Source organism: Simochromis diagramma, unplaced genomic scaffold (genome assembly GCF_900408965.1).
Source record: "Simochromis diagramma unplaced genomic scaffold, fSimDia1.1 OVJJ01000695.1, whole genome shotgun sequence".
In the NCBI taxonomy this organism is placed as follows: domain Eukaryota; kingdom Metazoa; phylum Chordata; class Actinopteri; order Cichliformes; family Cichlidae; genus Simochromis; species Simochromis diagramma.
Genome location: NW_024387488.1, coordinates 544,546 through 556,657, shown reverse-complemented (window position 1 = coordinate 556,657; position 12,112 = coordinate 544,546). Strand labels below are relative to the sequence as shown.

The following is a 12,112-nucleotide window of genomic DNA, read 5'->3' as shown; positions in this document are numbered from 1 at the left end:
CTTCTGTCAGTCTGCCCCAGGGTGCCCCAGCTGTGGCTACAACTATAGCTTGCCTCCACCAGTGTGTGAGAGTGAATGAATAGTGGCATTGTAAAGCGCTATATAAATCCAATCCATTATTATTATTAAATGCACATTGGCCCTCTCGATGGGAAATTTGAGTATTAAAAAAATAACAAGATGGAACAGTCGACCGACATAAAGTATTATGCACAATGTGCAAGAATGAATTTTCTTTTCACCGAGGTACTTCCAGCTTAAAATATCACATTGAGGTAAAGCATACGTTAGTCTGGGATGCTGCTAGGACCTTGGCTAACATGTCACCCAGCTTGCGACAAACCACTCACGGAGCATCGGGGACTCAGTAAGTCTACCTCGGAAACACTGACTTACACAATTGCCAAGTGGATTGTAACAAACTGCAGACTTATTAATATTGTTAAGAACACTTGCTTTACACTGTCGTGGTGGTAATCCTCAAACCAAATGGTGGACACCAGAGGTGTCACTGAGGCAGTTAAACAGCTCCTTGGTGGCAGAGCCCCTGGGTTGGATGAGGTCCACCCTGAGTTCCTGAAGGCTCCAGATGTTGTAGGGCTGTCTTGGTTGACACACCTCTACAATGTTGCATGGAGATCAGGGGTAGTACCCCTGGATTGGCAGACCGGGGTGGTGGTTCCCATCTTTTAGAAAGGGGACAGGAGGTTGTGTTCCAATTACAGGGGAATCACACTCCTCAGCCTCCCTGGGAAAGCCTATGCCAGGGTGCTGGAGAGGAGAGTCCATCCGTTAGTCGAACCTTGGATACAGGAGGAATGATGCGTTTTTTGTCCTGGTCGTGGAACACTGGATCAGCTCTTCATCCTCTCAAGGATACTTGAAGGTGCATGAGAGTTTGCCCAACCAGTCTACATGTGTGTCGTGGACTTGAAGAAGGCATTCGACCGTGTCCCTCGGGGATCCTGTGGGGGGTGCTCCAGGAGTATGGGGTGTCTGGCCCATTGCTACGGGCCATCCAGTCCTTATACAACCGTTGCAAGAGCATCGTCCAGATAGCCAGCAATAAGTCGGACTCGTTCCTGGTGGGTGATGGGCTTCACCAGGGCTGCCCTTTGTCACCGATTCTGTTCAGAATTTTTATGGACAGGATTTCTGGGCATAGCCAAGTGGCGGAAGGCTTCCACTTGGGTGGTTTCAGGATCTCATCTCTGTTTTTTGCGTATGATGTGGTTCTGTTGGCTTCATCGGGTAATGGCCTCCAGCTCGCCTTGGAACTGTTCACAGCTGAGTGTGAAACGGTGGGAATGAGAATGAGCTTCTCTGAGGACCTGGTTCTGGGTGACCCAGATCCATGTTTGTGTATGTGGGTGATCTATGTGGGTATGTGTGGGTGTGTCTGCCTGGAGCCTGGCCACACCTGCAGAGCAGAATCACACACGCCAATCCTTACGTTGGGTGAGTGCTGAGTGTTTGTATAAGTGTGCATGAGGGTGGGAATGCATGTTTGTGTCTGTGTGTGCCTGTTTGTCTGTGTCTATATGTCAGGTCGGGTCTTAGACTCCACCTCTCTGGGAACTCCCAGGCCCTCCAAGGCCTATCTCCCTTCACCACACTCCCTGCCGGTGACTGATGCCCTCAGGGGTCGGTGCATTGGTGGTTCTTGGTGTCCGGGGCTGGGCGCTCAGGTATGTACCAGCTCACTCCCGGTGGCTACTTGGCGGGGCCTGGCGCCTGTTGCTCGGTCAGGCCTCCTCCGGGGTGCGGGGGGCCCTCAGGCCTCCGGCCTCTGGGCCTGCAGCTCGGTTCACTCTGGCACAGCTGGCTGCCGGCAGAGCCAGCGGGCACGCCGGTGCAGCCCGCTCTAGCTTCTGCTCGGTGGCTACTGGGTGACGCCTCGTCTGGGGATCCTCAGCCCTTCCCATGAGGGTGGCACGGATGCCCCTCCGGTGGTCCTCCTTGGGCTCTCGCACTCTGGGGCCTCTGGATGTCTGGGGCCTGGATCTCCTCCATACCTGCTTCATGCCCTGGGGGACAGGGCTATGGCTCTCTACATCCTCTTGCAGACCATTACATGTGGAAACCATTTGAATACAAGCGCGCTGATCCACACAGGTGTGCACACGGGTGTTCACTGTTCGTAGACTTAAATTACACCTTTCTTGGCTGCTACTTCAAAGCACATTGTGCGCTGTCTGTCCTGCGTGCTGCACAACAACATTGAATATTTAGTATTTACTGCTGTTTACACTTAGCTAGATTAATGCGATGGTGTTGTGTTTAGAGATGGACCGATCCGATATTATGTATCGGTATCAGTCCGATACTGACCTAAATTACTGGATCGGATATCGGAGAAAAATAAAAAATGTAATCTGATCCATTAAATATCACGAAAGCACCTCACAAAACTTGCAACACGTCGTAACTCACCTCAGAACGTTAGCACGTCGGAGCAGTATGCATCACGTGATAGAGCGGCTGTGGCATGCGGGACCTGTCGGTGGTCTGGATAGCATTTGGAGCTTCACTAGCAACCCGGCATTTCATCTCCGACAAAGTTATCCCGAGAGAAGTAAAGCAAGTGTGTAAGTCCATCTCTGAATGTTTGTAAAGCATTCCTGCGTTAAGCTTAACAAGCGATATATGGAGCGACTGCCTCTTCTTGCTGCTACTTCAATCATGAAACTGCTTAACGATCAGCTGATCGGCTTTTCTGTCGCGAGTCCGTGTCTCTAGTTTGCTTTTGGCCCACTTTGCACCAGAAAGAGGAAACCAGCGGTTGAACAACAGCAGCACGTTTAAGCTTGATAAGCTGTTGTTAGAATTAATATTACTTTCTACTCGAGGATCTTTTTCTACGTAGCTGACGCTGGTAACTGTGCAGGGGCGGATCTAGCAAAGTTTAGCCAGGGGGGCCGATAGGGCATTAACAGGGAAAAGGGGGCACAAAGACATACTTTTCTTTCTTATTCTCATTTAAAATGTCTAGCTTTTAATAAATAATTATCTGACACCCAAAGTTTTAATTTGATGCAAAATGAATAGAAGTCCATTACTGTATATAGTAACTATTAAGTCTAATATATATATACCCTAGTAAGCTATAGTACTTTTTCCTTTGGGAAGGTACCATCTGTGCAGTCTGCAATTTTGTTGAAGAAAGATGTTGAATCTATTTAATATTTCTTGAAAAATAATTGATTTCTGTGCATTTTTTTTCACACTGCATCAAATTAAGGTTGATTACGTCGATTAAGCATCATGAGGTGGAGCGTGAGGGGTGGTTCCCTATTTTTTATTTATTTATTTTTGTTGTTGCTGGGAGTTGGAACCCTATTAGTTAGGTTGCTTAATATTTATGCTAAGTACTCTTTAAAATACCAGAATAGGGAGGATGGTGTAGGTTTAAGTTTATTAGATTGATCAGTATTGCTGAAGTATGAAATATTTTTTTTTGCATACAGGTATAACAGAATAGCTTTAGTGTAGTTGTTGTTTTAAACTTGAGTATGAACTTATACAAAATGCAGCAAGATATTTAAAAAACAGTTTTGTTGATTAAAAAACACTATATCGGATTCATATCGGTATCGGCAGATATCCAAATTTATGATATCGGTATCGGTATCGGACATAAAAAAGTGGTATCGTGCCATCTCTAGTTGTGTTTAGTATGTTGCTTTGGGGGGTTTTTTTTGCTTGTTTTCTATTCTTTCTCTCTCAACAGGTGATCCAGGAGATTTTATTTTATTTTTTTTATTTTTATTTTTTCCCCTTTCTCACTGTCCCTCTCCCCTTCTGTTTTTCCTTTTCCTTCCTCTTTCTTTCTCCCTTTCCTATCCCTCACTCATGTCTGTCCCGTCTGTAACAACTGAAAATAAAATAAAATAAATAATAAAAACAAAGGTCGATCAAATGGACCAATACGGCAATGCCACGATGATCCATTTGGCAAAATAGATCCATTGGGTATCCTTGTTGGTCTTCAGACAACGATTCTGACGGCTAAAGAACCAAATGGGACAGGCAAAAAGAAAAAAAAAGAAAAAAAAAGAATTACACACGCCTGACGATCAGGCTCGTCAGGGGAGCTACATAGGAGTGTAGCTGAGAGCTTCTCAAAGCTGGATGGTACATGTGACTACTCGTCAGTTTCCCAGCTACAGTTAGTTTGAGTTTACTGCGACCGTGGGATTGTACTACGGTCTACTACTACTGCCTCTGTTGTTTTCCCCAGGAGGAAAGTGGAGCACAGGAGGGCAGCAGACTCAAGTATAAGGGAGCAGGGACGTTGAGCACAGGGGAATGGACACTGCACGGGAGTCGGGAGCGCACAGGCAATTATTGTTGGATTATTGTCACTCATTGTGAATAAAATGCACTGCATTCACCTCTAGAGTCCAGCGTTTGGGCCCTCCATCCCCACATTCCTCACGGGTTGCCTTGGCAAACCGTGACAGAACGATCCAGCCAGATGGACCCAGCAGACTCATCGGAGAGGTTCAGGAGGGAGGTGATGGATAAAATTAACGGACTCTGCGACCTGTAGCTGGCGGGGGAAAGTGCGTCGCACAGTGGAAAAGCAGCTGCGGGAAACACTGGCTTGTTTCCCTTGGGTAATGGACCGTCTCTTTCCAATCGTCGCTGACTTCTTAATTAACACCCTCCACTCTCCAACTCAGACTGCTCTCCAGCCCGGCCAGCTGGCAGACCCTCAGCCTGACACGCCGGCCCTGGCATCGTCAAGGAAGCGTCGCTCGCACCGCTGGCGCTCCTCACTGCAGCCGGATTCCCGGACTTTCCAACTGCCGGCTGTGGTGAGTAATAAGGACAATTTTTCTCCACCCACTCCGTCTTTTTGTTTGTTAACAGAAGACTGTGAGACTGCAAACGCTAAAGTAGCCTGTCCATCGGCTAAGCCATTTGAAGTTCAGCCATCTGCTCCACCTATGGCAGCCTCCACCCTGCTAACCACTCCAGCAGCCCAGGACGCTGTGGTGAGTAAAATTGGCTCTGCTAATTTTGCAAATTCCCTCCCTGTGACTGTTAAAATTCAGGAGGAAGAAAGGAAGAAAAGAGATGAGGAGGAAAGGATAAGAGTACAGGCAAAGAAGAAGAGGCTTGCAGAGGTGGAGAGGGCTAAGATGGAAAAGAGAAGGCAGGTAAGTACTGGCTGAGGAGAAGAGCCTGGAGGAAAAAGCTCCTGACTTTACTAATGTTAAAGAACTTGAGAACTTGAGAGTTCGTGGCTGCTGATGTGTTGAAGGGCCTGGTATTGGAGAGCCCGATGCCTGAGCTTTGTTTAGCTAAGCCTGACAGCCACAAGACATTTCCTCACTCCAGGGCTTCCACAGTGACTGAACTGGAGGCCTCAGCTAGCTCTGGGTTCCTGGAAATTGTTGCAGTTGCTGTGTCATTATTAGTTTCTCCATCAGCACAGCCTGTAGCTGTAACTCGGTCATCTGCCCAGCTTGAAGCTCAGTCAGCTGCCGAGCCTGTAGCTATAGCACAGTAAGCTGCCCAGCCTGTAGCACAGTTAGCTGCACAGCCTGTAGCTCAGCCCATAGCTGTCCAGACTGTAGCTCAGCCCATGGCAGCATGGCCTGTAACTCAGCCGGCAACACTGCCACTTCCATCCTCTGCTGAATGCTCAGAGAAGCTCAGTCTGCCAGCAGAGGACTGCGGGGCACTACCGGTGCTGGAACAGAATGTCTGCTCTGCACAGCCCGAGCTGCAGCATCATGAGCCGGCTGTGTGCCCTGTACAGTCACAGTCAGCATTCCCTTGGCCAGAGGTCTCCATACCGGTCACGTGTCTGTCTCCGCTGGAGGGTCCGAGGGGCCACTTCAGCCGTCACCGGCTTCACCGCCTGGCCACACCTGCGGAGGAGAATACACACACCTGCAGCTGATCAGGCTCGTCAGGGGAGCTACATAGGAGTGTAGCTGAGAGCTCCTTGAAGCTGGATAATACGCGTGACTACTCGCCAGTTTTCCAGCTATAGTTAGTGTGACTTTGCCGCGACCGTGGGATTGTACTAATGGCTGCCTCTGTTGTTTTCCCCAGGAGGAAAGTGGAGCACAGGAGGGCAGCAGACTCAAGTATAAGGGAGCAGAGACGTGGAGCACGGGGGAATGGACACTACACGGGAGTCGGGAGCGCAAAGGGGATTATTGTTGGATTGTTGTCACTCACTCTGAATAAAACGCACTGCATTCATCTCTAGAATTCAGCGTTATAAAGCCTATGTTATATCTTTAGATGCCGAAAAGGCATTTGACAGAATCGAGTGGACATATTTATTTAATGTGTTAGAAAGATTTGGCTTAGGTGAGGGTTTTATTGCATGGATTAAAACTATCTACAAACTTCCAGAAGCTTGTGTCATAACTAATGATGTACAATCATCAGCGTTTCCACTGCAAAGAGGTACGAGGCAAGGCTGTCCCCTGTCCCCTCTCCTCTTTGCATTAGCACTTGAACCTCTAGCTGAGGCCATTCGCCAGCACCAAGATGTGCATGGTATAACAGTGGGTGGAACAAATCATAAGATAGCATTGTATGCTGATGATATTTTGCTGTTCTTATCAAAACCAGAACAATCAACACCATTCTGGTTACAGAATTAATTATGTCTACTATACATGAGTTCAGCTCATTCTCTGGTTACAGAATTAATTTTGGGAAATCAGAAGTCATGCCGCTGGGTGATCAGATTAACTCTTTGCCAGATATTTCTAATCCCTTTCAATGGTCCCCCAGCAGCTTTACATACCTTGGGCTAAACATTCCACCAGTTCTTAAAGATTTATGGAAACTGAACTTATCACCAGTTATAATAAAAATCAAAAAAGATTTCGATACATGGCAAAAATTGCCGCTTTCTCTTATGTGTGTGAACTTAATCAAAATGAGTGTTCTCCCGCGTTTATTATATCCCCTACAAATGCTACCTTTACTGATCACCCAGAAAGTTTCTTGTGATATAGAAAAAACCTTTTCAAAATTTATCTGGCGTGGCAAGAAACCTAGATTAAGGATTGGAACTTTACTACTGCCTATAGATAGGGGAGGCTTAGGCTTACCAAATTAAATTTTTTATAATTGGGCATGTCATAGCCATGTCTTATGGGAGTGGCTACATGCTTATCTAAATTCTCACTCTCACCTAGACTCTTGGTCCACTTTACCTTATTCCCTTTGGAGCTTAGCTGTCTGTGACAAAAAAACAATATTACAAATGGGGATTAAGAATAACCCAATCAATAAGGGTCTGGGGGGAAATGCGTAAAAGGTTGGGTAGAGAAGATTACACTTCATTCTTGACTCCTTTACTGAGAAACAAAGACTTTGTTCCAGGAATGTCTCACAGTATGTTCGATAAGTGGCACAAAAAGGGATTAAGGGTAATATGCGATTTGTATCAAAACAACACACTGATGAACTTTGAGCAATTACAGTCAAATTTTAATATTCCTAGAGACCACCTTTTTTGGCTTTCTCCAGGTTTGTAACTTTGTTCATTCTAAAATTCCACAGTCTTCAGAAATATTTATATATGATGATATTGAGACATTTCTTATTAAGCGAAAAGACAGAACTCATTTTATTTCAGCCTTTTATTCTCTCCTATATACTCTCAGTAGCAACACATTGAGCGCTATTCATAAATGGGAGAGAGATCTGAATAATCAATATACCAAAGAGAAGTGGAAAGGAGCCATTAACATGGGTAGTTCCACTTTTACTTGCAACCGCTTGCGAGAAACCCAATACAAAATCATACATCGCCTTTATATAGCTCCTAATGTCTTGCATAAGATTGCACCTCATATTTCCCATTTTTGTAGTAAATGTCAAAAGAAACTGGCACTTTTTTCATTACTTTTGGGAATGTAAATTAATCAAAAGATTTTGGAGCTTCATATTTCAAGAACTAAGTAATATTCTTAACAATCTGATTCAAAGAGACCCCGGGTATTTTCTTCTTGGCCTACCCTCAAAAGAAGTAACATTGAATCACTTGCAGCGCAAATTATGTGACAAACTATTGCTGGTAGCTAGGAAATGTATTCTCATTAATTGGGTTAAGGATAAACCCTCCTCTGTGACTTTGTGGTACAGAGAATTATTTAAAGTTATTCCTCACGAAAGAACTGCTGCTATTTTAGGAGGAAATGAGAGTCTCTTTCTCAATGTTTGGTCCCCTTTGCTTTCTTATTTGCCAAATGATTTGTCCCAACTGTTGAGGGGGGGGGGGGGGGTTGCGATTAAGATGTTCTCAGTTAAATAGGAAGTAAGCGTAAAGGACAACAATTCACTCTTGGTGAAGAAAGCCCATCAAGACTCTACTGCATCAGTGGATTGAAAGACTTCAGGAACTTCTACACTTGCTCTATAGAGAGGATTCTTAGTGGGAGTACCGAACTGCACCTGATCTGACCTCTTAGCTCTTAGGAGGGTGTTCCACTCAGTCAAGAGGTCCAACCTTCCTGATCTGCAGCACATTCAGTGCTGTGAAGAAGTTTTTGCCCCCTTGCTGGGTCCCTTTTTTTTTGCATATTTGTCACATTTACATGTTTCAGATAATCAAAGATCTATATAAAGTCCATTAGAGCAGACATTTCATTCTCTAGCTTTAAGCCCAGCAGGCCCATCTGCATGGCCCAGCATGATAAAAATTAGGTATTTTTTAACCGTCAGCTATGCAGAGCTACTCTGCAATAATCATGCAAAGCTAGTGTAAAATCAACATCACAGCTCCAATTACAGTTTTGGAGCATTCTAGTGTTTTTCATTATTATGGGGTGGCTGTAGCTCAGGTGGCAGAGCAGGTCAGCCACTAATCAGAAGGTCGGTGGTTCGATCCCAGGCTGCCTCCTGGCTGCATGCCAAATATCCTTGGGCAAGATACTAACCCCATGTTTGCCTACTGGCGGTGGTCAGAGGGCCCGGTGGCGCCTGTGTCTGTCAGTGCGCCCCAGGGCAGCTGTGGCTACAATGTAGCTTGCTATCGCAAGTGTGTGAATGACTGAATGTAGTGTAAAGTGCTTTGGGGTCCTTAAGGACTAGAAAAGTGCTATACAAATGCAGGCCATTTACCATTATTATATCAGTATAAACCCAATGGGTCAAAGTCCAAGTTGTGAAAGGCTTCGGGAGTACAACACACTACAGTTGTGAAACTTTTTCCAAGGCTCAACTAAAATAAATCCCAGCTGAATTTATACAGAGGAAGAAGGAGAGGTGATGAAGTTTAAGACAATAAGTTTCATCATTCATAGGATGTTTAAAAAAAGGTGGGGGGTGTTTGAAGAAGATAAATGAAGACTCTCGAGCACAGTTGCAGGTCTTCCCTTTTTCTATGATGGACGGCACTGGGGGTCCTCCCCTCTGCTTCCCTAACCTCAACTCCTCCTGCAGGTGGCTGCTGCGACCCACCTCCCAGGCCACTCTTCTCTACACTCTGCTGGCTTCAGTCTCACTGCTCACTGTGGTGCTCAACCTGCTTGTGGTCGTCTCCATCTCCCACTTCAAGCAGCTCCACACCCCGACCAATGCCCTGCTCCTGTCCCTGGCCGTGTCTGACCTGCTTTTGGGGTTGCTGGTGATGCCCATCGAGGGCCTGCGCTACATCGAGACGTGTTGGCTGCTGGGGAGGCTGATGTGTGCTCTCAGTCCTTATTTGTCTTACTGCCTCCTCTCTTTTTCTCTGGACAGCATGGTGCTCATATCTGTAGATCGCTATATAGCCATCTGTGACCCTCTGCTCTATTCCTCAAAGATCACAGTGAACAGAGTGAAGCTTTCAGTCTGTTTCTGCTGGGCCTGCTCTCTTCTCTACAATGGCTGCATTCTCATGGAGCACATAGGGTGGCCAGACAGGTTCAGCTCCTGTCACGGGGAGTGTGTTGTGTTCATCAGCTACACTACGGGCACAGTAGATCTCCTTTTGTCATGTGTTGCCCCCTTTGCTGTAATGTTTGTTATGTACATGAGGGTGTTTGTGGTTGCTGTTTCTCAGGTGCGTGCCATTCAGTCGCAGGTGGCTGTGAGAGCAGCTCCAGCTGCTAAAAAATCAGAGTTGAAGGCAGCCAGGACACTCGGGATTTTGATAGCTGTGTTTGTAATGTGCTTCTGCCCTTATTATTATCCTTCCTTTACAGGTGTGGACACCTCTACACGCTTGCCTTATTATGCTGTGCTGTTTTGGATCATGCTAATAAATGCTTGTGTAAACCCTGTGATTTATGTTCTGTTTTACCCCTGGTTTAGAAGAGCTATCAAATTCATCTTCACCCTCAGAATACTGCAGCCTCACTCCAGAGATCTCAAAATCATGTAGACAGTACAATACAACTTAAAGGTGAAAATTTATCATGAAAATTGAAAAATTATTAAATGTGGGTGTTCATCTGCCCAGCATCACCTTTTGTTCAGTACATAATGAGCAGCAGCGCAGACCCGTGCAGGTAGTGGCCCTGCATGCAGATCTCCTGTGCACCTGAAAATTGCAGGAATTAAATGCATGCACCAATCTTTAATATAACTCCTCATAAATATGTGCTAAGTTGCAATAAAAGAGGTTAGTCATTTTGATTCCTGTTAATGGCTTTTTTTTTTTAATTCATAATCTCTGTGAAGGTATTAAAGTCTGCTTATGTTGTTGTCATTTATTGTCACACAGTCTGACTGTAAAGGGCTCTTTCAGACTTTACTTTGCTGAATCAAAAACATTGTCATTGTATGAGAAATACCTGCAGCTGTCTTACTCTTTCAATCTGAAAATCTTCTCAACATGTTCAATATTATGTCTAACAAACCACATTTACAATCCTTAAAATAAAAATACCTAAACTCGTATCACCCTGTGCTTTCTCAAGGATCCATACAACCTGCACACAGCAACAAACTAACTCATACCACAATACTTCCAGCACATGTCTGAGTGCTAACTATCAACATAAGTGAGTATTTAGAGGTTAAAGGTGGACGGCAGCATAGTAAACACATGGAACAGATTTTCTTATCAATGTAATGATTTGGCTTTTTAGTGGAGTTTCTTTGCACTTCTTATTTAGACAATATTATTATTATTATTATTATTATTATTATTATTATTATTAGTAGTAGTAGTAGTAGTAGTAGTAGTAGTAATAATAATAATAATAATAATAATAATAATAATAATAATACTATGTGGATCAATGTTAATATGTGAAATCTATTCTACTAAGGTTTCTGGATTTTTTGATATAGCTTCTTGAACAAATGAAAAAAGTGATTAATTATAATCATTTGTGTGTATCTATATATAGGTAGGTAGAAACACACACATTAGGCACTTGTGAAAGAGCCCTCACGGAATAAATGTTATTATAATTAATCACCCTAGCAAGCTTGGTAACTGTCAAACTTGCTGAATTTGCTGAACTTGTATTAATTCAAGATTATCTTTGTTTAATATAAAAAATATTAAAATTTATATGATGACCTGAAACTTCTAAGTCTGACAAATATACATAACAACTAAGAATTCAAAAGAGGGAAAATCACAGATTTTATTTCCTAAATGCATAAATAGAAAACAAATATGGGGTTGATTGTATTACAATCCTATTATTGTGGGTCCCTGGTATTACTTGTCCTGCTGTATTATATAAATCTTGCTTTAGTCTGTTGTTAGGTAGGTAAAGTGATGACATCATACTACATATATAGGTGTAGTATGACTGCATTTGTGTATATAGACACAAATGCAGAAAAGTGTTTTATAAGGTGTTATAAATGCATGAGTGCTACAAATGGATCATTTTGGCCAGTAGGTGGTTGCTTGGCAATATGTGATATAGATAAGAACCAACAGAGGCCTAAGATGTAACTGTGTGCCAGTTTTGGCTGCTGCGCTCTTGATTGTGTAGGAGGAGGTCTCAGATGGAAATTGTTTTCAGTCAGTGAATGATTGTTGGAATAATATAGGATCTAAGCGTGCAGTCTCACACTGTTCTTCAGTGAGTAGTAACTTCACATTACTAAAAACACCATCTGACATATAGCTGGGAGAATAGCCTGCGCCCACTCTGCCATCTTTGCAGTAAATGAGAAGCTA

The 12,112-nt window shown here is 44.1% G+C and overlaps 1 protein-coding gene across 1 annotated transcript; it reads left to right on the top strand.

Annotated features, from left to right (window-relative positions):
• The first annotated feature begins 9,025 nt into the window (after positions 1–9,025).
• LOC120724558 (trace amine-associated receptor 13c-like) lies at positions 9,026–10,471 on the top strand. Its single transcript, XM_040016811.1, has one exon. It carries the CDS (start codon positions 9,368–9,370, stop codon positions 10,346–10,348), a length of 981 nt encoding a protein of 326 aa, XP_039872745.1. The 5' UTR covers positions 9,026–9,367; the 3' UTR covers positions 10,349–10,471.
• The last annotated feature ends 1,641 nt before the right edge of the window (positions 10,472–12,112 follow it).